The sequence below is a fragment of the Callithrix jacchus genome, chromosome 3 (assembly GCF_049354715.1).
Source record: "Callithrix jacchus isolate 240 chromosome 3, calJac240_pri, whole genome shotgun sequence".
NCBI lineage: Eukaryota > Metazoa > Chordata > Mammalia > Primates > Cebidae > Callithrix > Callithrix jacchus.
Window position 1 is genome coordinate 135367718 of NC_133504.1, and position 25036 is coordinate 135392753.

Genomic DNA, 25036 nt, shown 5'->3' on the forward strand with positions numbered 1-25036 from the left:
CAAATGTCAGCCACTTTGTATCAGTGTGCCTTCTCTGTACATTTTTAACGTGAAATGCTTAATTGCTTAAGCTAACATTGTAAATTTAGGGACTCTAAGCCCCACTTGACAGACCTTCCTTGAGGGAGGACAGAATCTTTATCTTAGTTTTTGACTCCTAATAATTTATTACAGTGCCTCAAATGCAGTAGGTACTCAATAGATGTTGAATGAAAGGAAGATAAAAGAAAGCGGTCTCGCAAGCAAGTAATATAATCTAGTTAAGAACAATTTCCATGCACATATGAAGCAGTTCAACAAAGGTAGGAGGGAGTGTATGATTAGAACCTGTAAGAAAGTATACTTGCTGGGCACAGTGTCTCATACCTGTAATCCCAGCACTTTGGGATGCCTAGGAGTGAGGATTGCTTGAGGGAGGAAGATTGTGTTGAGACCAGCCTGGGCAAAATAGTGAGACTCTGGGTCTACAAAAAAAATTTTTTTAAAGAAATAAAGTAACTCCAGTTATGCTTCTTGTTTTCTAAACGGGATGATGATAGCAATGTTTATGAATATGTAATATTTTTGGCATATAAGCAGAATTTAAATTAATTATTAATCATTGGTTCATTTCCCAGAGCTTTATGAATCATCTGTTTTCTAAAAGATACTGTAGAGGAGAGAGGAATTATTTGGAGGGAAGAAACTGTGGTAAGGGAGAGGATTGGCAGAGAAGAAAAGAATGTTTTGTTGCTCTTGTTATAAATATAATTCTAAAAAGAATTACATAGCTGATACAGAGAGAGCAATATTTATACAAGGGACAATACTTGTTATATTATACAAAGACATACATAATAATACTAATATGAAAAAAAATTGGTTGCTGGTATCATACTTGAGGACCATAATCACCAAGCAATTTAGAAAAACTAAAATGTATTTATGTATATTTTTAAAAATTTATATTTCTTTTAAATTAATAAAGTCTTATTTGCAGACAAGAGTTTCTTGTGTTTATCATTCTGGCAATGAACACAGTGCTTTTGGGGAAGCAATTTGACTAAATTTTCTTTTAATTTCCAGTCCTTCAATACATATTTATTGAATGTCTACTTACTGTACATATGAATCAGAAAAAGGCACTAGGAATTAAAATATACCTTGGACATTTTTGTGATCTTTCTAAAATTAAAAATATCAGTTAATTTCAGCACAATGAGTTAAAAAATATGTGACTACTTATTTACATAACAGGAACCAAATGTGTACAAATTTAAATATGCACTCATTTGGACATTAGTTCCAAAAATATATTTAATTATTTGAAATTAAATATTTAGATTATTTTAAATGCTAAATGTGTAATACACTTTTCTTTTAGTAAAAAAGATGAAAGTTACATAATTATTTATAAATATCAATTTTCCAATAATGCTTATCTTTCATGCCTGCTCATAAAGATAATCATACAAACTACTATTCAAATGGCTGACTGCGAGAAAGTCTTAAGTGCTATAACAAGGTTATTTTAATCAAACACGCATTTCTAGTTTCTCTCCAAATTGCATACAGTTTCCTAAGAAAATTCACCATGAGAGAAGATTGCTAGAATACGTAATATATGCTTTATTCTTCTGAAAAAAAGGAGAAAGAATTGAATAGAAAAGCTGGATTGTGAGAGAAGACAAACACCTTTTGAGTTTAATGTGCGTGAAATTGTATGCCTCCCAAGAAAGACAATTTGTCAGCAGGACACAAAGTAAAGATTCTTTGCTCAGAAATACTCTGAGAAGGTAGTTAGTCGTTTTATTGTTTTCTCTCTAACACAAGTTATCCTTGTAACCCTGCTGAATGAAGGCAGCTCTAGATGCCACAATTTCAATCTCAAATCAGGTCAGAAGGGAAGGAGGCAGGGTGAGAAGAAGAAGAAAGATGGAAGAACAAAAATGTGTCACTGGTAAAAGTGAGGTTTAACCTCTTGAATATTTGGGTCATCTCCTGGGGAGAAAATATCCACTAAGGAAGAATATCAAACCTCCTAAGAAAAGGCAGAGGCTACAAAAGTCACACTGGAACTGAGGTGTGCCAGGAAGAGAGAAAAGTATTGATTCATCTGTTCTAAATTTTGTCAGAAAAAGTGTGTCTGTGAACCCAAACAAGAAAATACAGAATAGACCTAAGAAGGTAAGACTTATAAAAGATTCAATATAACTTCAGTAATTCCAAAAAATGAGTACAAAACACTCAAAGAAGGTGGTCTCAGTCAAGAGTTTAAAAACTAGTTCTTATTTTCTTTCTCACTGGCATCTTAAAAGTCACATCATTTTGATTGATTCAAGCTATGACCCCTCTAAAATTGTCATTGTTCAATTATGTACCTATTTAGCGACTCCTAAAATTCTGTGCAAGAATTACTGCAAGATTTCTCAGATACTTTAAACATTACTTCTCTTATATGATACAATAAACTTTATTGACTCTGTCTATATTACCTTTAATATGTTTCATTATTATTATGTTTTTCTATAAATTTTGTTTTTCTACATTTTTTCCATGAAAAAGTCTCACTTTAAAAATGGATGCTGGCATGCAAACACACACACACACACACACACACACACACACACACAAAGTATGTCTAAAGAAAAAAAATCAATAATAATGTTTCTTCCACATACCAATATTAAGAATAAAACATTCATAAATTCTAAATATATTACTATAAACACTAAAGTTTGTGGCCATAAATAAGTCCAAAATAGAAATGGATATTACTAAACTGTAAAACAAAAAGAAACCAACATTGTTTGTTCAATTGTTTAATGAGAAAATTTTCCAACATTAATATTAAATCCTAAGCATAAAGTTTCCCTCACACTAATGAAATAGCAATCTCTTATCAAGAATCATAAAAATATCATTAAGCACGTGGATTTTCTCTAATACAATTAAAAATAACTATTCTTACTTAGGAGCCTCATTCTAAATTGCAAGTAGTATTTTCCAGGTACAAACTAGTTACACCATAAAGTTTCACAAAGTAGAGAATAAAAGTTTGCCGTGATTCAGCTGCTTTAAGAAAAAGAACAAAAAACACCTTAAAAATAAATAGGCAAAGGACTAACAAAAAGTGTCTGCTCCCTTGAAGTGCTTCCTTTCACCACATGCCATTAATGTATTGATGAAAATTATGAGTTAAAAACACTATAGGAGATTAAATAGCTTATGAAAATATAAATAAAAAACAATTATTGAGAGAAATACAACTAGGTCCTTAAAAAGAGGTACTAGAAACAGAATCAAATCTAGTCTTTGCCATTCTCTAGCTAGTCTACATTTTACATGGAACATTTCACTTAATCTACTGAACTTCAGTTTCCTCTTTAGAAAAATGGTAATACATGTAACAGGGAGGATCTTGTGAATATTAAATAAACTATGCATGTAAACACTATCCATGAAGAAAATGGCATGTGGTTAAGTGTCAATAAACTATAACTATTTTAAATAAGTAAATCTTTTCACCATTTAAGAGTCATGATTTTATGCTTAAGAAAGGAAAAACAGCTCAGTGTTGTTATAAATCAGGATTTATTAATAGATAAGGGAATATATACAAGGTGAGATACAGGAAAAAGACCTAGATTTTAATCAAGTAATCAGACTATATTCTAAACCCAATGATATAGTTTTATGTCTGTCCCCTCCAAATCTCATGTTGAAATGTGACCTCCAGTGTTGGAGGTAGGCCACATAGGACGTGTTTGGGTCATAGAGGCAGATCCCCCATGAATGGTTTGATGCCCTCTCCATGGTAATTAGTTCATATAAGAAGTGGTTATTAAATAGAGTCTGGGAGTTCCCTGTCTTGTCATGTGATGTACCTGCTCCCCATTCACCTTATGCCATGAGTAAAATCTCCCTGAGGCCTCAACAGAAGCTGAGTATCTACTCAGCATCTTCAAGATACTTCTACTCAGTATGCTGGTGCTATGCTTGTATGCCCTGCAGAATCATTAGCCAAATAAACATCTTTTCTTTCTAAATTACCCAGTCTGAGCTATTCCTTTATAGCCACACAAAACAGACTAAACAAACACACCCATGCTCTCTGATTTCTGGTTCTTTCTCCTAAACCAATCTACCTTTCAAATAAGTCACTATATTTTATTTTATGATTTATACTTTCTTTTGGATTATTTTCTTTTCAAATCGTGCTAAGTTTATTAAATGAATTCGAATTCTGCATTACACTTTGAACTAAACATACTCCAGATAATTTAAACAGACACGATCAGGCTACAACTTATAAATTAAACCAGTATATAAACTGGCAAGTGGTATACCTGATTTATAGTTCTTATTTAATGAAATTATCAGGTAAATATTTTTATATAATATAGACATATTAATAAGGCAGTCAGTAAACTTTCAGGATTATCAGAATTCTATAAATATAGGATATTAAGGAACCAAATTGCCTATCTCCAAAAATTTATGAGAGAGAGGAAATCTGTGGTAAACCATAATCCTTTTATGCAAAAGTGTATGAGCAAGTTCTTACTTATATTAAAGTGATTTAAGTAGATGATGTTTCAGAATGAGTTTGGCAGAGGATTTTGAAGTGGCTATCCTCAAAGACATTCTAAAGGAATACAGGAAATGGAAGAGACAGCTGTGAAATTCTTTAATTTAAAAAAATTATGATAAAATCTACAATCTGAAATTTTACTTCAGCTTTTATGTTTCAAAATATGAACATAAAAATATGAATGTAAGTTTGCTAAAACTGTCTTTAAAAGCAAGGTACACCTTACTGGATTTCTAAATAAAATACCTTTGTAGAACACAGTCTTTATATTTCACAAAGGTCTTATTATGCAACCTAAGTATAATTGTCCCAATTCCAAGATGGTTTACACTTTTTATTTCTTTAAAATATAACTAGTGAACAATAATGGTCAGTAGGGGCTTTATCTTTTCATAGAAGGGCCTACAGAGATAACAGTAGTATAAGAATCATAACCTAAATGAGATATTGACAGATCCTGTACTTTAAGGTGTTTTCATAATGATGAAGATCAGCTTACAAAACTTAACAAGATGAACTGTCTCTAATCATTCATTCTATCAATGAAGCTAAATGAAATGTTGTCTCAACTGTTTTCATTATTATTTTAAATTTTCAATTCATCTCTTATTGGCAAAATTTCTATTATTGAAGTATGTATACTTCCAGCTCATGAATAATGTCCTGCCTCTTTAATAAGCATGAATGAGGCAAGCCTAGAAGTATCTTTACAAAAGTAAACTTGCTGATCCCTAGATACATTGCTTCTTATGAAACATCAAAGGAAGTTGAAACCTAGGATTTGTTTTTGATGCCAGGTGTTTTCTATTGCTGGGATGAGCTGCATATCTATTATGAGAATACATAATTTTCTGAGTGATTTTTCACTAAGAATCTGATAAGTTAACAAGCTAGATACATTTTTTTTGAGATGGTGATTCTTATTTTGAGTGGGAAAGTCAGAAAATGTTTTATTTTATATTTTTTGATTCTTCATTATTCCTGAAGAAAAAAATATGTTGTTGACATATACCATATCCGATAAAAACATCGCAAAGACATACTTCTTGAAACTATACAACATATAGTCTAAAGAGTAATTTAGTTATTTTAATCTTTATATTTTCTTTCCATCTGGTCTACTCTCTCTAGATGAGAATATTTCTATTTCTCAAAATGCTGACAGCAGATGAAGCTTAGATATATTTTTTCTATCAAATTTAAAATTTATCAATTTCTACATATTACATATACAATTGTATTGTTCATGTTCACTTCTTATCTGCTTGGACCTGGAGGATTGGTATAACACTCCCCCAACCTTTTTCTAAATGTTTAATATTCTTGCATTAATTAAGAAAAGTATGTTAGAATAGGTACTCATATACAAAATGATGAAAAGTAAATTCTGTAGGACAGGGTAGGAAATATCTAATTCTTCTGATGGCAGAGAGGGTTTATAATCCTCAAAAATTAATATTAGCCCATTTTTTAATTAAATTTATGTGATTTATGTTTTCATAGAGAATATTTGTCAATGCATGCAAAACACAGTTTAATATTTTTTCTCTTTCCAAGAAAAGTACAGGAATATACATACTGTAAGGGACACATTCATACTGCACTTCAAGGTATTTATAGGTTCCTGGACACGGGTCTGGAAAAACATCAGGACCTGCCACCACTGCACACTGGGTTCTGTTATTGCATCTGAAGTCAAAAGAAAGGAAAAGAGTAGTAAGCTTATGCAAAGTTAATTATCAACATCAACACCGATTTTATTTTAGTTCCTGTTATACAGATTTAAATAAGGTTTTGCTTGATTTTGGGCTTTGGGCCTATTAAGAAAAAAATCGGTAGTGCACTTTTTAAAAACTAGACATTAAAATCAAACTATACAGCTTGCTATTAACTAATTTAATATTTGGTTGAATACAGCATGATTTCTAGTTAGAAGTTAAATATTGCTGAAGAAACACTAACTAGTCCACAGGATACTGCCAATGTGAACACAAGTAGGAAAGACTATTTGATAGGAAAGACTCAGTCCAGTACAAAAAAAAAAAGTATTTTAGAAAATATAACCACATAGTTTATTAGGCAGTTGTAAAATAAATTCACTGACTATGATGACATTCATTTTATGAAATGAATTCCTAAATTCATTTCATAAAATGAATGTCATCATAGTATGAAAAGTGGTACTGAAAAGCTTTATCCAAGCCTAACACATTAGAAAAGTATTAATATTTAACTATTAAAATGGATATTTGAATTTATTTTGTGTAAATTATATAATATTACTACTGATTAAAACCATTTTAGGAATTAATTGTTAGGTTCTTTATGTTCAGTCAAATAATGATATGATCCTCATGGATTGCTTATTACAAGTGCCAATATCTCATCATTTAATATAATGACTTTAAATTTATAAAAAAGAATAATGACATACCACTATTAAAACATAAATATAAGACAGAACTGGAGTTTATCATGTTAAGTGAAATAAGACATGCAGAAATAAGAAAGGTGCAGAAATCAAGGTTTACATGTTCTTATTTATGGGAGCCATTGAACTCACAGAGGTATAAGGTAGAAAGATGGCTATCAAAGGCAGGGAAGGGTAGTGAGGAGTAGGGAGGGCAGGAAGTGAGGATGACTCCTGGGTATAAGAGTGGTTAGAAAGAATGAATAAGACCTAGCATCTGACAGCACAATTGGCGCTATCAGATCTGATGGCACAACTATGATTGACTAGAGTCAATCATAACTTAATTGTACAATTAAAAATAACTAAATGTATGTAATTGGATTGTTTGTAGCACAAATGATAAATACTTGAGGTGATGAATACCCCATTTACCCTGATGTGATTATTACACATCGAATGCCTTTCTCAAAACATCTCATGTTCCCATAAATATATACATCTACTATAAGCATACAAAAATAAATAAACAAACAAATAAAACCACAGAAAAAGAAAAAAAAACATAAAAACGGGCACTTTTGTGGCAAATAGGCTAAACAAATCTGAATTGATTAATTCATGGTAAAAAAGAAACATGTTAAAATTATTTATAATTCTGAAAAGGATATCCATATTCACAGTGGACTAATTACTGTGAATTTCACTCAGAAACTTTCTAAATTCAAAAATTTATCTTTACGTATATTTTCTATAGAAAAGTAATGACTTTTTCTACCCTTAATATTGGCACTAAGTATATAATACGAGATACTCTAATCATCCCGTGTTTTATATTCTTGTTTATTTATTTCAGAAATATAATACCTCAGGGCTAGATTTTTCTGTTAATTCCTGAAGGAGATGTTCTGTTCTCTGACATGACCTCAGAATACTTGCAAGGTTACTGGCAACATAAGGAGCATCTAGAGCATAACTCACTTTGATTTAGTGTGAAAATACATTGTGTTTACCTGAGGCTACCATTTGTCAGGTTTAATGAGGATTTTGTTTAGTCTCTAAATTAAATTTGATTCATTAATGAATGTCTTAAGCTGAAAAATGTATTCTGTATTATTCCTAAAAGATGAATAAAAAACAATATTCCATAATCATCAGGCAATTTAGCCTAACAGTTAATCCTGAGGGTTAACACATGATAAGGTTTTCCTATGTCAGAGGCTGATGATCAGATAAATGTATAATAACATTAAGGTAAATGTAGTTGTCCTCACACATGCACCGCAAATACGTTACTTTGATGTTTTGGTGTACTGATACTTTTTTTTGACAAGCTGATCTTTCCTATTACAAAGAAATTATTTGAAGAAAACATGTCAAGTCAAGTGACATGTTTTTAGCAATTAAAACAATACAATTTTCACATTACGCCTTAAATAAATAACCTCATAAATCTATCTCAGGTTTTTAATACAATAGGCAGGGATATAAACTCATAAAGTTATTTTTGTTTTTGTCATAGAAAATTAGCAATTATCAGGAACACATTCAAAGTAGACATAATTGAAAAGTGGCACTATAAAACTTAATACATATATTCAGTAAATGCAATATTAATTCTGATGTGAATATATACATACACACACACACACACACATATCTCATTTTTTTACTATCTTGGTCTACAGTCATTTTATTCCCCATTATTCACCTTGTAAATTACTACAGTTCTAATTTAAAAAAAATTATTTAGAAGCAATATCTACTCTTGTAATTTTCAAACATAAACAGGCAACTATAAACCTTTTATTTAAATAATCAACATATGTTATAATCAGAACAGCTTACTACTCATTTCTGACTAGAGCATTTACTAATTTCTTACTAGAGCATTTATTAAAATTTACAATTATGAAAATATATGTTGCAAACAAAGTCGTGTTGAATCAATCGGGATTTCAAATGGTTATGTTTTTATAGATTAGATTAGAAAACAATCTGGAGTCTATGCATATCTATTTATCTAAATGCGCATCAACCAATTCACATATTATATACTATCAAGTTGTAAAATACTATTTATCTATATGTAAGAAAATTGTAAAAGCAACTATGTGTTGTAAATATTAGTTACCATTGTGAGTTCTAAATTGCTTATTTAATATTAACCAAAGATGAGTCAAGAAAGCCTTTAATTAATGAGATAGTATCTGTTAAGTTGTATATAAAACAAAAAATGTTATGCCTATAATATATTTATAGTCATTATCATCATTGTTCTATATAAAACAGCAGTAATTTATAACACTCACCTTTCAAAATAATTTATGATTCTATTACTATGTTTGAAATATTCTTTATAAATGATGATTATTAAAAATAAAAAGGAAAAAGGTAGATTCAATCTCTGGAAACTATTTTTATATAGGATACATTATAATATAGATTGTTTGAAGACTAGCTATATTTTGAAAACAAGAGTTTAAAGGTTCTGTCCTTTACTTGGCTTTCTTTTTTAACATGACTTCAGTTACTGTGAGTTAAAATAAATTGAGATATAATTAAAGAGTTGTAAACAATTTAGTCCACAAAGACTCAATTTATAGTTATTCCAAAAATTTTAAAATACATTCTAAAATACTATAGATGAAAAAAAGTAAGATAAAGTAATCTAATGTTCTCAAATGCTTTAAAGTTTCATCATTTATTTTTAATGTAAACATTGAAACAATAAATTTAAAACATGCTTTTTAGTATCCCTCATACCTGGTGTTTTGAAATATGTATACACTATAAAATGATGACCACAATAAAGCTAATTCATATACCCTTCATCTCACAGTTATCTTTTACTGTGTTGTGTGGTGAGAAAATTTAAGATTTACTCTCATAGAAAATTTCAAGTATAAAACACAGTATTGTTAACTGTGGTTATCTGGCTGTACAGTAGATTTCCAGAATTGATTCTTCCTACATAACTAAAACTTTTCACCCTTTGATCAACATCTCCCCATTTCTCCTATCTCCCTAGCTCCTGGCAACTGCCATTCTACTTTCTGCTTCTAGAAGTTTGACTTTCTTAGATTCCACATATAAGCAAGATCAAATAGTATTTTTCTTTCAATGTCTCACTTATTTCACTTAGCATAATGTTCTCCAGGTTCATACATGTTATCACAAATGACAGAGTTTCTTTCATTTTCAAGGCTGAATAATATTCCACTATATATTTAGGTATATCTCATTTACTTATTATCCATTCATCTGCTGATAGGCAGCTAGGCCAATTCCATATATCTTGGTTATTGTGAATAGTACTGCAAGGAAGATGAGTCTACAGATACCTCTTTAAGATACTGATTAATTTCTTTTACATGTACATACCCAGAAGTGAAACCCCTGGATCATATGGTAGTTCTATTTTTAATTTTTTGAAGTACCTACGCACAGTTTTCATAATGGCTATAATAATTTACATTTCCATCAATAGTATATAAGGATTCTCTTTTCTCTACATTCTCATCAACACTTATCTTTTGTCTTTTTGATTATAGCCATCCTACCAGGTGTGCAGTTGTATCTCATTGTGGTTTTGATTCACATTTCCTTGATGTTTTATGAAGTTGAGCACTTTTTATATACCTGTTGGCCATTTGTCTTCTTTCAAGAAATATTTATCATTTTTAATTACAGATAGACTTAGTCCACTTTTAAATTAGGTTGTTTTCTTGCTATTTAGGTGTTTAAATTCCTGATATACATTGGATATCAACCCCTAAATAAATGTGTAGACCAATTGTACAGAAGAGATATCCCAGAAATTAATCAACATGTTTATGGTCAATTAATTTTCAACAAAGATGTCAAGAATACACAATGAGGAAAAGGATAGACTCTTCAATAAAGGATGTTGGGGAAACTGGATATCGACCTGAAGAAAAATGAACTGGATCTCTAATTTACACCATGTACAAAACCCAACTCAAAATGGATTAAAGATTTACATGTAAAACCTAAAACTATAAAACTATTAGAAGAAAACATAAGTAAACACCTTCTTGAAATTGATCTGGGCACTTTTGGGGGGGAATATGACCCCAGAAGCAAAAGTGAAAAAAACAAAAATAAAGAAATTGGAGTGCATCTAATTACAAACCTTCTGCACAGCAAATAAAACAATTAGCCAAGTGAGGACACAAGTTACAGAATGGCAGAAAATACTTTTAAACCTATTTGTCACTTCTTTCTGAGATGAATAATGCTACCCTCAATTTTACAGAACTGGAATTGGAATGAAGATGTTAAATGGCTTTTCAGACTCTCAGTAATCAAATGATAGTCAGTGGAGTCCAGAACAGTGACCTGAAAATCATGATACTGCTGTCTTGTGGGAGAATGAGTCATACATTTCATGGTTACTCTGGGGTCCTGATTTAATTCACCCTGACCTGATAGGTTCTCAAAAATACTATGATGATCTGATGAAATAAACACCATCTGTGAAATATCTGAGTGCCCCAGAATTCATTCAGTCATGATGTAGATCAGGCATTACATAACCAGGTCCTCACAATTCAAATTGGCGTACAGAAATTGGAAAGATAAATTTCTGAACATAGTAATAGCATGATGCATATTTATTTATACACAGACTTTTTCACAATCAAAAAGACATACAATTTTAATTTAACCCACATACAAACCTCCAATTTACATATAACTGTCATCTATTGATCAAGTTTAATAGATGTTAGTATATTGAGTTCTATTAGTTATTAGTACTAATTTTAAAACAATATTGTTTAATTCAAGAATGTCATATGATGACTGCCATAGAAGATACTCTTCTTCCCTAATCACAAGATTAGAAATAGGATAGAGAATGATTTACTGTTAACTTGTCCATTTCAACATGTTTCACTGCAGTGTGGAAGAAAACAGTGTGACAATGAAAATGGCATCTCTGGGTAAACCTTTCCTATATTTGCCACAACATACAGTACCATATAGTAAAAATGATACTGCTGGATTTACACACATATTGACTATTCAGAAAAGTTCTTATTACATATAAAATAGTAATTTTATTACATCTTTTTTCCTGCTAAATTCAGTAAAATTGAGAGAGGAGGCAGGTAGGGGCTATTCAGGCATAGGGAGAGTCTCAGAAGACGGACAATGCCTGTTGGGATACACCTGCACCATCCCTGTTATGTAGCTAGCAGGAAGAAATGTGGTTAATAACTTCCTCTTTTACCAAGATACTTGCTCAGAAGGGACTTTTAGCTACCGGTACAGGTGCACATAAGGACCTAGGACATCCTAACATGACCCTGAACTCCTTATAATGCAATTAGCAGTGTGATTTTAGCCCGCCTGTGGGTTTCATTTTAGGCACTCATGGGTAATCAAGATGGGCTCACTATGGTCAACTCGGGGCATGCACAGACGAAACACCCCTGGGGGTAACTTTACCCCTCCCATTAAGGTAGAACCTACGGAAGACTCTTTTTCTGCCACATAAAAGACCCAAAACTCAGCCCCATTTTTGCAACCATCTTTGGGTCCACTCTCACTGCTGAGAGCTTTTCTGTCACTTAATAAATCCTATTCTGCCTTAAACACCCTCTGGTGTTTACATGCCTTGGTCATCGGACAAGAACTCAGACCTCACTAAACTAAGCAGTAATGAGATTGCAACAAAATGGTGTTCCTTTCACTTCCATTATCCAGATAAAAATTAGCAGCCCACTATCTCATGTTTGATTATTACATACTTGTGTATGAAACATAAAAATTCTCCTTAAACGTAAGTATATTTTTAAAAATTCTCACATAATAAAGATGATTTAAGTTGATTGCACAGGACTACTGACCTAACATAGTATAATTAAAATAATTTAAGTAAAACACTATAGTGTATACATACTGCTAATGTAATTCACAGGGGTTCTAGGTTAATAAACCATTCAATCATGTATGCTTATCACATTCTATAGTCAGTGTATACAAATAAGCTATTCCTAAGAATGCTAAGGAACTTTTTAAATGAAGTTTCAGCCATGATTAAACTCCACTGAAAAGCACTGACTTTTAAAAGACAGAATAGGATAATGCTTAAAAAAGGATGCTTTGTGTCTTTTCGTTAGCAAAATTAATCATATGAATTTATATTAGCACTTATTAAATAACATTTATACAAAAACATGTGTTACACAAAAACACACATCCACTTAGTATACTCAAGAAGTTCATAGCATATAACATATGATGAATCAGTCCATGATTCATATAGTAAAACGGAATTATTCTCCAAGAGAAAAATGTTTTAGAGATTTCTTGTCATTTAAAAAGCCACATCATATTATAATTACGTTAAAAATCTCAAAATGGGTTAGTTCACAGTAGCTATGAGGTTTTAGTTCTCAGGATGGAATGTAGCAATAGAAGAACACATAAATAAAATGCATGGATGTCAACGGTATTTTGCTCTGTGTCAATCAACAAGGCAGGTCTTTTTTTTCCTCCTTAAGACCATAGTTTCCTTATTTTCTACTCTCTGTTATCCTGAGACCTGCTGATATGACATTCATTCTGAAATTAGAAGACCAAAAAAGATGAGACAACTATCTAATGGTAGAAAACAAATACATAGGTCATAAAAACATCAACTAGATTTCAAATAAAAAGAGAACTGAATGGCTAAGAAATAAAAATAATCATGAAAAAAAAGCAATTCTTCTATATATATTATAGCCATACATTCAGCATTTATTAAAAAGTTTAATGATACTGTCCACTTACAATTTAAAGGGCAATTTAAGAAGAGTTATAAAAGTAATACTGCTTCTAATCTGGCTTTAAAAAAAAAAACAAATTTGAGACAGGGACTCACTCTGTTGTCCAGGCTGGACAGGCTGGAGTGCAGTGGTATTGAAATACCCTAGCTTGAGCTTGGCTATAATGAACACATTTTAAACAATCCTACCAACTTCATTTTGCCCACCCTGAGCTATGTTTGTCCACCCTGAATTATGTAGGGCATTCTGTTCTGAAAATTTGGTGTTTTTGGAGGTCTGAGACACCTGGCATCTTTGTAACCAATTTTCCGAGAAACAGGGCCCACCAGCCCTGTACATCCTGTATCTGTAACCGCTAACTGCTACCCCAGACTGCTCCTCCACTTCCTGAGTAAAAAAAACAATTTTAAGTACCACTTTTTGTTAGGCCCCCCTTTTCCCCTAACCCACTCCTTCTGCTTCTGTAATAATCTGCTTACCACCCCCTGACCCTAAACTGGCATAAAAATGTGAACCGCCCTTTGTTCTTGTCCGTGAGAGGTTTGAGCTCTAGCTGACTCTTGGACGCCAGCATAAAAATGGACTCTCAACAAACTGAGTGTGTGGTGCTTCTGTTTAAACTCGCTCGGGTATAACAGTATGATCTTGACTCACTGCATCCTCGATCTCTGCAGCTCAAGCTCTCCTCTTACCTCAGCCTCCCGAATAGCTGGGACCACAGGTACACATAACCAAGCCCAGCTAATTGTATTTACTTTTTGGAGAGATGAGGTCTCACTGCGTTACCTAGGCTGGTCTCAAACTCCTCGGTTCAAGTGATTCTCCCCCTCTGCCTCTCAAGATGTTGAAATTACAGGCATGAGCCACTCTGCCAGGCCTCCAATTTTTTTTTTTTTTTTAGAAAATTGTTTCTAAATCATAAACTAAATGTACTATATGATCTTTCAGAGGTCATTATGCCAGTGTACATAAATGAAGATCTGCGATTCATAAAGCATTTCTCTAGCTCCAATTCTTTCATTTCCTATATCCTTTTACATGTTATTTCATGAACATTACTTTACTTTAAAGAAATATAATTTGAACCCAGCAAGTGAAAATATAACCAAAGAGATGAATAAGGAAGAGTGTAGAAAATATCCTAGGTATTTGTATTAGGATATTGTATTAGTTTTTGTTTGTTTGTTTGTTTGTTTCTTCTATATCAAACTATCCCTAACTTAAAGGTTTAAAAGAATACAACTTAATTCTCTTACAGTTCTGAAGGTCAGAAGACCGAACTAACTCTTGCTAAAACTAAGATGCTGGCGTGATTTGTTTCATATGGATGCTCTGGGGAAGATCTGTTTCTTTCCTTTTAGCGAGACTCTAGAGGCTGTGCAGTCACTCTCTGGCTTGTGTCTCCATAACACAGCACCATTTCTTCCTCATTTCTACAGTCACATCGCATTTTCCATCTTCTGACCATCCTTTGTCCCTTTGAAAAGGAACCATGTGATTACATTTGGGACCCACATTGATAATCCAAGGTAATCCGCTTATCTCAAAAGCTTCATCATATAGGAAAAGCCCCTTTAATCATACAAGGTAAGATTCACAGGTTATGGAGAAGATCAGAATTCTGATATCAGGCTGGGGTTGGGGTCATTATTCATCTTACTCCAAGTAAGTAAAAAGACATACAAGTAAGTAAAAAGCAGTGTTTCTTGGGGTGGGCACCTTGAAGTCTGACAGTAAGATGCATGTCATTGCCATGGAGCACGGCTAAAGTGTTCATTATTCCTGTAATGTATACTTATTTTTCTTAAAAGGAGTGTAAGCTCCCGTTTATACATATTATCCTCCAGTACAAATAAATGTTTTGACTTTAATTTGGTTAAAATTACGATTATTTGTTTTGCTTTTATCACAATGGAATTCTCAGCATACAAAGCGTATTGCTACAGATGAGGGAAATTGAGCTTCATTTTAGCTAACCAATAAAGGTAAACTTTTAAAGAATTTTATGGAAATTGGAATGTATTTTCAATTTGGACTTACATAAAATCTCATAAAATGTAAAATAGCAAACATTAAGACATTTTTAACCAAATCCACTGATTTATATTAAATTATGTTTCAGTATTACTACGTTTTTCTAGAAACAAATGAAAAATGACTCATGTTAATGGACTAAAATAAATCATTTTATTCTGACAAAATACAATTTATGAATTCTCTACTGTACTAGAAGATCTAATTTGCCTATGCTCTAAAACTTTTCAGTGGCAATTTAAAAAATACTAACCTCTTTTGATTTTCTTACTATAAATGTATATTTATAAATATATGAACCTTAAAGTCTTATTCCTAGGAATATTTAAAATTGACTTAATAATATTCTGAAAACATAGAAATATGTTTGAAAATGTGGTAATCTTGCAACGAAGTCCAATTTCCCTCTATTCCACACATCTCTGGACAATATTTGATAAAACAAATTATCATATTCATCAGTCAACATCCATAGAATATTTCACAGAGTTCATTCCAAAAATAAAATGATTAGCTATGTCAGACACATGAATAAAATTCATAGAAAGATGCATACAAAATAAATGGAAATGTGCTTTCAAAATTGACAAGTTTACATACATTGCTTTGAAAAGCATTTCAGTCCCTGTTTTTGTACCAGTGATTTCTAAGCTGTAATCTTTCAGTAGTTAAATGCTTTATCAATGGCCAGATAAAATGGTAAAAGGTTTGCATTTAAAAATAACTGGAATGGCATCTGTAATCATTTATTACTATTTACTTGTGGCAGCATTTTAGAGCTGAACATTCTTTCCTTGTATATATGTTTGACCAAATGAGTTGGAGTATGTGCCTGAATTTATTATCTGAAAATGTAGCAAATAATAATATTGCTCATTTTGACCTGATATATTGGAACAATATTTTATATGCACCTTACGTATTGCATATGTTATATAATATACTACTGTATTTCTCTTAAGACAATGTCCATTTCACTGTGAGTTAGTTAGGATATTACTATCTGAATCCATTTTACTGAACTACTTACGTTATTCTACTCTTTTTCTCTTAAAGTCAGGGACAGACTTAATTCATTATACTTCAGTAGAGTGCTGTAAGGCATTCTTTTCTTTTCTGAGCAAGAAAAATGTCCTCTTCGCATGACTGGGCTGAGACAAGAAATGTCATACTGAATCATTTAGTTAAGACTTTTTTCTTGTCAATATGTGATATTTCCAAGTCAAATGACTTATGTATGATTGAAAAAAGGAGAAACAGAATTAAACTTTAAAAAGAGAATTGGAAAGAAAAAGACTTTTACTAACGCTAGACACTGAAGTTAATTAACACGAAAGCCTTTAAAAAGAAAAAATTAAGATGAGCTAGAAAAAATGCCTTTGACTTCTTATATTTGCTTTTCATAAAGTTGTAAACAAAAGCAAAGGAATCATTATGTATGTGTGCATGTGTGTGTCTGTGTATGTGCATATATACTTAGCCTTTAATATTTTTTTCTTTAAAGATTACCAAAACAAGAATACACAGCAGAGGGAAATGAAGTCTGACATCTAACTCTGTCATATACACATTTTTGAAGAGTGTGGTAGTAAGTTATACTACATAAAATAATCTTAGTTGTCTTCATGCTTTACAAGAATAATGTGACAGACATGGCATAGCATAACAAGCCTTGAAGCAGAGCTCGCAAAAGCCAGTGACTGAAAATAAATAATTCTCATGGGCCCCTTTCTCCATACATGTTTTATCTTCCACTTAGTACTGAGACTAGGCAGGCTGACTCTGATATAGTAAGTCTGTCCATGACTTTAGAAAGACATATCTCAATCTATGTCCTACCTGCTTCAATTTATGGTTATCACCAGGAGGCAATAAAGAGAAATTTGATGGCATCTCTATTTATATAAGAATGCTTTATACAAAAATCAGCAAATGTAAATAAAGGTGGCTTAAAAATAAGAATTATATCATTTTATATTAAACATTGAAGGGTAGGTTGGTCCAAAATTTATTAATTTAGAGATTTAACCAGAGTTGTTTCCATGGCTTGGATTCTATTAAATTCTCTTGGATTTTTCTTATGGTCTTTAGATGGTTAAGATGGTTACTGCATTTCCAGGTGTTACTTAGAGACAATAACACATGGTATCAAAATTAAGTAAAGCTCTGCCTTTTTTTTTTTTTGAGATGGGGTTTTGTTCTGTTTCCCAGACTGGATTGAGCAATGGCGCAATCTTAGCTCACTGCAACCTCTGCCTCCAAGGTTCACAAGATTCTCTTGCCTGAGCCTCCAGAGTGGTGGCACTACAGACACTCATCACCGTGCCTGGCTAATTTTTTTGCATTTTTAGTAGAGACAAGATTTCACCATGTTGGCCAGGCTGGTCTTAAACTCCTGACCTCAGGTGATCCACCCAATTCAGCCTCCCAAAGTGCTGGGATTACAGGCATGAGCCACCTCACCCAGTAGCTTTGATGTTTGAAGAGTAAAAATATTCTACACATTAATCACTCAGAAGACTACCCCTTAAGGAACACTGGCCACATGAGTCACTACCTATGGTATAACAACATACATAAGTCTAGAATAATCACACAAGGGAATGATGTTTACATGATCATATTAGGACCTGAAAGGGCCACAGTCCCTTCTTATGGACCTGGCCACCTACAAGAGAGGGAACAAATAGGATTTTGCTAGCAAGAAAGAAGAGGGTGAGGTTAGAGGATGGGTCTGTGGTAGAGAAACCACATTCAAATGCCCATTGATGATATAGTGGACAAGGAAAATGTGGTGCATATACACCATGGAATACTATGCAGCCATAAAAAATGAGTTTGTGGCCTTTGTAGGGACATGGATGAATCTGGAAACAATATTCTCAGCAAACTGACAAAAGAACAGAAAATCAAACACTGCCATGTTCTCACTCACTGTTGGGTGTTGAACAGTGAGAACACATGAACGCAGGAAAAGGAGCATCACACACTAGGGTCTGTTGCAGGGGCTAGGGGAGGGACAGTGAGGGGAGGGGAGATTGGGGAGGGATAACATGGGGAGAAATGCCAGATATAGGTGATGGGGGGGATGAAGGCAGCAAACCACATTGACATGTATGTACCTATGCAACAATCCTGCATGATCTACACATGTACCCCAGAACCTAAAGTACAAACAAAAAAGTTCCCCTGTCTAATGAAAAGTACCTAGTATTTAAGACACTATAAAATTTATACCACAATAACTAAGAACAAAACAAAACTGAAACATATAAAAATAGTTTTCAGACTTAACGAACACTTGTTTTACTTTAAATCTATATGATATAAGGCATTTTAGTGTATAGTCTGATTAAATACATTAAAATAAATTCCTACTATGTGATGTTAGAAAGCCATTAAAATGAAGCAATTCTTACTTTATTGACCTGAAAAAAATTCATATTGAAATTGAAAATAAAAAGATTTTTTTAAAAAAGTTTTGTAGCTGTATGCATGCATAAAGGTAGAGAATAGCATGAACATATTTATAGAAACATTGATTATCACTGAGGTGTACAATAATTGTGATTTTTCAGTTTCCTTTTTTTATTAAAACAAAGCAAACATTATTTCTTGATAATTCCAAGCCACATTGAAAATTTAAAGAGGATGATATTCTTTCAGAACTATCTTAATTAACTACTTCGTATTTTGATAAAATGTAATGCTTTGCAAATTTTTATATATTTTACATAACATCTATACAATGCAGCTTTCATAGAAGTTATTTTTTCTGTAATATTTTCCAGAAGTTCCTCATATATTTACTACATAGTTTTTTGCCCTCAAAATATTAAATTTATTTTCAGTAGTGAGCCTCTTTTTAGTGATAATCTAGTGTAGATCACCTAGGAAGTCTGGCATAATGAGAATCTAGCTTGCCACATGTCTAGGAAGCCCAAACATATCATGCACAAATGAATGACATCTGTTACGGTTGCTATAGCCCTTAAGATGATAATAGTGTTAGTTGATCTGTCTTAGAATGACTCTCATGACAACTTATGATATCTTATAATAAGGGCGGACATTGTCTTCAAGGGGTGTTTCACATTTGTCTTTTTCAAAGTTGTGGTTTTTGATCCATATCTAAAAGAAACATAGTGAAATGGAATTATAATTCCCAACCCAAGACAATGAATTATCTGAAACGTAGACTTCGTAACTTATGTAAGACTGAGAAAACCACCAACGTTTTAAGGTTTCATTGAAAGAGAAAAGGGGAAAAAAATTAGTATTGTCACAGGAGCCTTGGAATATTACTTTTCTATCCAGAAACCTCTGCGGCTGGTGGCACCTTTGCCTGAGTTTTGCTCCAGCTCGTTGGTCCCTTTCCACCCACCTGACCCGGCAGGCTGCACTCAGCTTGTGCTGCTGGCCTGGATCCCACACCTGCCAAAGGTGAGCCAAGCACAGAGTGGTGAGGGGTGTCTGAGCAAGCAAGCATGGGGGCCAGCCAGTGCACACCATCGGCTGTGATGGGGTGGGCAGCTTCAGGCAACAGCACAGGTGCCAGCTCCCTGTGAGTAAGTAAAATAAAACAATTTCACAGGCAACCAAGTAAAGTATTCTATATCTAAACCACACAGTTTCATTTTTGATCAATTGGGCTTAATGTGGAAAGTTACTCAGAAGAAAGACTCCACTTAGCACTGTAAAAATCACTTTTCTTCCTTCACACTGAATGGCCATCTACTGAGATTATTAATGCATGGTAATCTTTATATTACTATGTCATTAGACTTTATTCATGAACAGCTTAATTAGAGTACTCCTGATTAACAGAGACAAAAATAGAAAACCTTTTAGTTAGGGAGAATGGGACTGCACTTTAAAACCATCTTCATCTCCACATAAACCGTATTTTTGGCTTTAAGGGAGATCTCCTTGCAAATAAATAATGACTAAATAAAAATCGATTCATTTAAAATAAATTAAAAATGGGAATACATTTGGGAATAGTCAGAGAAATGTATGATTAAAATTATATATATGCTTTAAGAAAAAGATGCTGAATCAAAGGACAATTTTCCAAGTAACAATTGTGCAAGCAAACAACTTTATCCTTCCGAGTTTTACTATACTCATGTAAAACAATAGGGACTGTAACAGAGCTTTACCTCCTTACATCAAAGTTAATATGGCATGGGAAACCATAGAGGAAATGTAAATATTTTATAATTACATGGTATCATAAAGAGGTCTCACTGAGGTACATATACACACAGAAAAACACTAAAAAGCCTCACACACATTTCAGGAATATCATTCAACCAAAGCCTACAATTTTAGATTCCAGCCTCTATAGCGTCATGTTTGGCATTTGGTAAGGTGTGTTCCACAAATTCATTTAAGAGTGCTCCCTGAATATCTTTCTCCTCTGTTCTCCCAATATCCAATCAGTACCAAATTCTGTGTGGGCACCTCCTTATCTCTGGTGTATCCCTACATAACCAGCTTCATGACAGCTTTCTTTTTGTAATCTTCACTGGATATTCATGACTCTCCATTTCCTCCAGAGTGAAAACCAAAGTCCTTAGCATGAATACCAGGCTCTACATAAGTAGTCTCTAATATCTGATTAAATTGAGTCTCTGGTGGTTCCAAAATGAGAATTTGAAAATATAAATATATGAAAGTGACTACGTAAGCTATATTTTTTTTCATTTATATTTTATAGATATGCAGGAAGAAATTAAGTAATTTCCCTAAGGTTGTACGAACAATGAAGACCCTGGGAAATGAACTGACTCCTCTTTGTTCTCAATTCAAGGTATTTTTGCTTTTTTTTTCTGTAATAATGGGATAATACAAAGCAGGTTATTAGACATTATGTGATATTTTTAATCTTTATAATCTTTTGTATAATAAGACTTGTTTTTAAAATAGCAAATTGGATTATTCTTTTTTTTTTTTTCTCAGATGGAGTTTTGCTCTTTTTGCCCAGACTGGAGTACAATGGCACAATCTTGGCTCACTGCAATTTCGGCTTCGTGGGTTCAAGCTATTCTCCTGCCTCAGCCTCCCAAGTAGCTGGGATTATAGGCACCCATTATCACTCTCAGCTAAGTTTTTTTTTTTTTTTTTTGTATTTTTAGTAAAACTATGGTCTCACCATTTTGGGCCAGGCTGGTCAGTCTCGAACTCCTGTCCTCAGGTGATCTGCCTGCCTTAACCTCCCAAAGTACTGGGATTACAGGTCTGAGCAACCACACCGAGCCTAGATTATTCATTTAATAGACATGTATTAGAAAACTACCACGTGTCCACTGCTGTCAACAAATATAAATTAGACATGGGACATGCTTTCAAGAACTCAGTATCTCTTAGAGGAAACAGGCATCTGGACAGGTTATCAGTATATGATAGGTTTAGTGTATCTATGCACAGATGATACTAAAATACGCAAGGGTCACTATCACAGATTGAATTGTAGTCCACAAAAAGGTATGTTTAAGAGTTATTCTCTAGGACCTCAGAATATGATGTTACTTAGAAATAAGCTTGCTGCAGATGTAATTAAGTAAGATGAGGTCATACTGAAATAGGGTAGGCCTTCAATCCAGTCTTACCAGTGTACTTATAAGAAGAGGGAAATTTGGATGCAGATACAGAGACACACAGGGAGAATGCCATATGGTAATAGAGGCAGAGATTGGCAAGATGCAGCTGCAAGTCAAAGAATGCTATGGATTAACAGCCACAATTGAAAGCTAAGAGGCAAGCAATGTTTCTTCCCTAGAGCCTTCTAAAACAGTATGGACTTGCTGATACATTGCACCTCTAGACGCTAGAACTATGACAAAGTAAATTTCTGTTTGTGGCACTTTGTTACAGCAGCCCTGGGAAACCAACACAGATGCCCAACCTGGGCAGAGTAAGGGCTTTCAGGGCAGGCTTCCCGTATAAGGAGTCTCCAGAATTGGTTATTAAAGGACAAGCTTGGTGAAATGAATGAGACTACTCTCAAAAGAGAAAGGGAATTGACACAAGATGGTATTGTAGTGATGTGGAGACCATTGGTGCTCTTAGATTAGAAGGCACAGGCTGAGAAGCGAAAAGGTTGAAAGGTAAGTGAGGCTCAAATATAGAGGTTTGATATAACACGTTAATAAATAATAGTTGCTAACACATGTTGATCACTTTTACTGTGTCCAACATTATGCAATGTGTTTTCTTTAGCTTATCATATGTAATCTTCACAATGGCTCTAGCTGAGCCATTTCAGTGAAAACAACTAAGGCTTTGAGAAATTATGTTAGTTATGTAAAGGCTATGCAGCTAATAATTAAATGAGCCTGGACTGAAAAAGCTGATTACATGAAATCATAGAATATTTTATAAGCAAGGAATAATAAGGTCTCACTGCTTCAGGTAAGCCTGTCATTTTTGTAGAAAATGAATTGGTACAATAAAAGGACAGATCTGAAGGCATAAAGATCTCATAGTGGAGATGGAAAAATAAGTCATCAAGAAATATTTAAGGTAGAAAATTGGCAAGTTTTAATAATTAGTTGAAATATCAGGGGTTAAAAGGAGGGAAGAAAGAAGGTGGACTCCAGCTTTGGAATATGAATGGATGGTGGTGCAAGCCACGAACACCAAGAATATAAAAAGAAGCATAAATGATGGTGGACCAACCTTAGGAAAATGACGAAGTACTGGTTGTGTCCTGACTCACACCACAGTAAGAGCACTGAATGGCTGCTAGCAAACCTCTAGTGTCTTTCATCAAGCATTGATTCTCGCCATACCATGCTAGAACGTGCCATGTGGGCAGATAGAGTCAGCACCCTGCTAAGGAGACTCCTGTCTCTTCCTCTCCAATGTTGATTGCTGTTCCCAAGAGATTTAGTCTAAACCTCAATCTCAATGTCAAAAGAAATAACTTGGGCAATCATTTGGTTTTCTAACAGATATGTCTGAAGTGTTTAGCCCTTTCCAATGCAATATGTATACATTTATAACATTTGAAGTTTTTGTTGTTGTTTGCTTTTTTCTCCAAATTAAAGAGACATTTTCAAAATTATTCAGAAGGCCTTGACTTTCTCAAAAATAAAATTTGAAAAACGGTTCAAGTAACTGTAGTTGGTTCAGTATAGCATTAAAAAGACAGCTTTCTTTATTGGTTCCTGGTGTTACATCAGAAGTTTCATACCACATTAAAGAAACTTGAATGTATAGAGAGAACAATATCTATGTGAATAACATTTCCATAATCTTAGATATTGAGTTACCATTGATTGGCAATACATTTTGAACATGTGCAAAGATAAATAAACATTTACCTAAGGCATATATGAATGGCTGCAGATTGTAGGTCTTGGGGATATGAAGTTTGAGTGTGCTGCAGGGATGACAGACAGTCCCTTTAGGCTTGAAAGAAGGTAGCTGTTTCCTTCTGCAGCATTCCATGTAGTCTAATTATAGAGCAATACTTACGTCAGCTTAAGGGAAAGCCACTCTTATGGCTTCTCAGTTGGAAGCAAGTGACATAAAAATGTTGGGGAAAATAAAGAACTCTAAGGGTGAAGTACAAATACAAGAGCAGAGAGGAGGAAAACACATGCTTTACATTGGCTACTGTATTTCAAGCATTTTAATCCGCTTAATAAATAAACACATGCTTGCAAATAAAAACTATCAGAAGAATAGACATTTGGCAAGAGTGTGCAAACTGAAGAATGTGTTTGGTGCTTTTGCAAGTGGAAAGGAATACTGGGAGACTGCCATTAAGAGCATGCCAACTTAGAAATGCAGCAGGAGTTTAGCAGAGAGAGAAAATAGCAAGACAGAAAAATTAAGTAGCTGAAATGTCCAAATGGACATCTAAAATGTTTAAATGGACCTGAATAATTAGTCAACTAGCAAGCATGATGGTATACATTGAGTGAGAACGTAGTTAAAGCTAGAACATTCATTGTTTTACTATAACTCCCTAAAACGTACCTTAGATTTCCTTTCTGTTAGTCGTGACCCAGTCTTAGAATGTGGCATACAACTGCTACCTCTCAACTTGCCAGAATTTACACAAACACCTTTTTAAAAAACATAACAAAATAAAATATTTTGCATACCTTTCGAATACCTTTAGAAAAATCTTTTTTTGCCTTTCATTTTACTCCAAAACCAAGTAACTCATTTTTTTGTCACTTTTTTATCTGTGGGTTTAAAGTT

The 25036-nt window shown here is 33.3% G+C and overlaps 1 protein-coding gene across 50 annotated transcripts in view; it reads right to left on the reverse strand.

Moving 5' to 3' along the window:
* ADGRL3 (adhesion G protein-coupled receptor L3) overlaps positions 1–25036 on the reverse strand; it is an 850050-nt gene that overhangs the window by 369535 nt on the left and 455479 nt on the right. For all 50 annotated transcript variants that reach the window (XM_078367177.1, XM_078367171.1, XM_078367163.1 and 47 more), the window contains one exon: positions 6153–6262. In XM_078367177.1, coding sequence (XP_078223303.1) covers positions 6153–6262 — 110 coding nt within the window. The remainder of the gene's footprint in view (positions 1–6152; positions 6263–25036) is intronic.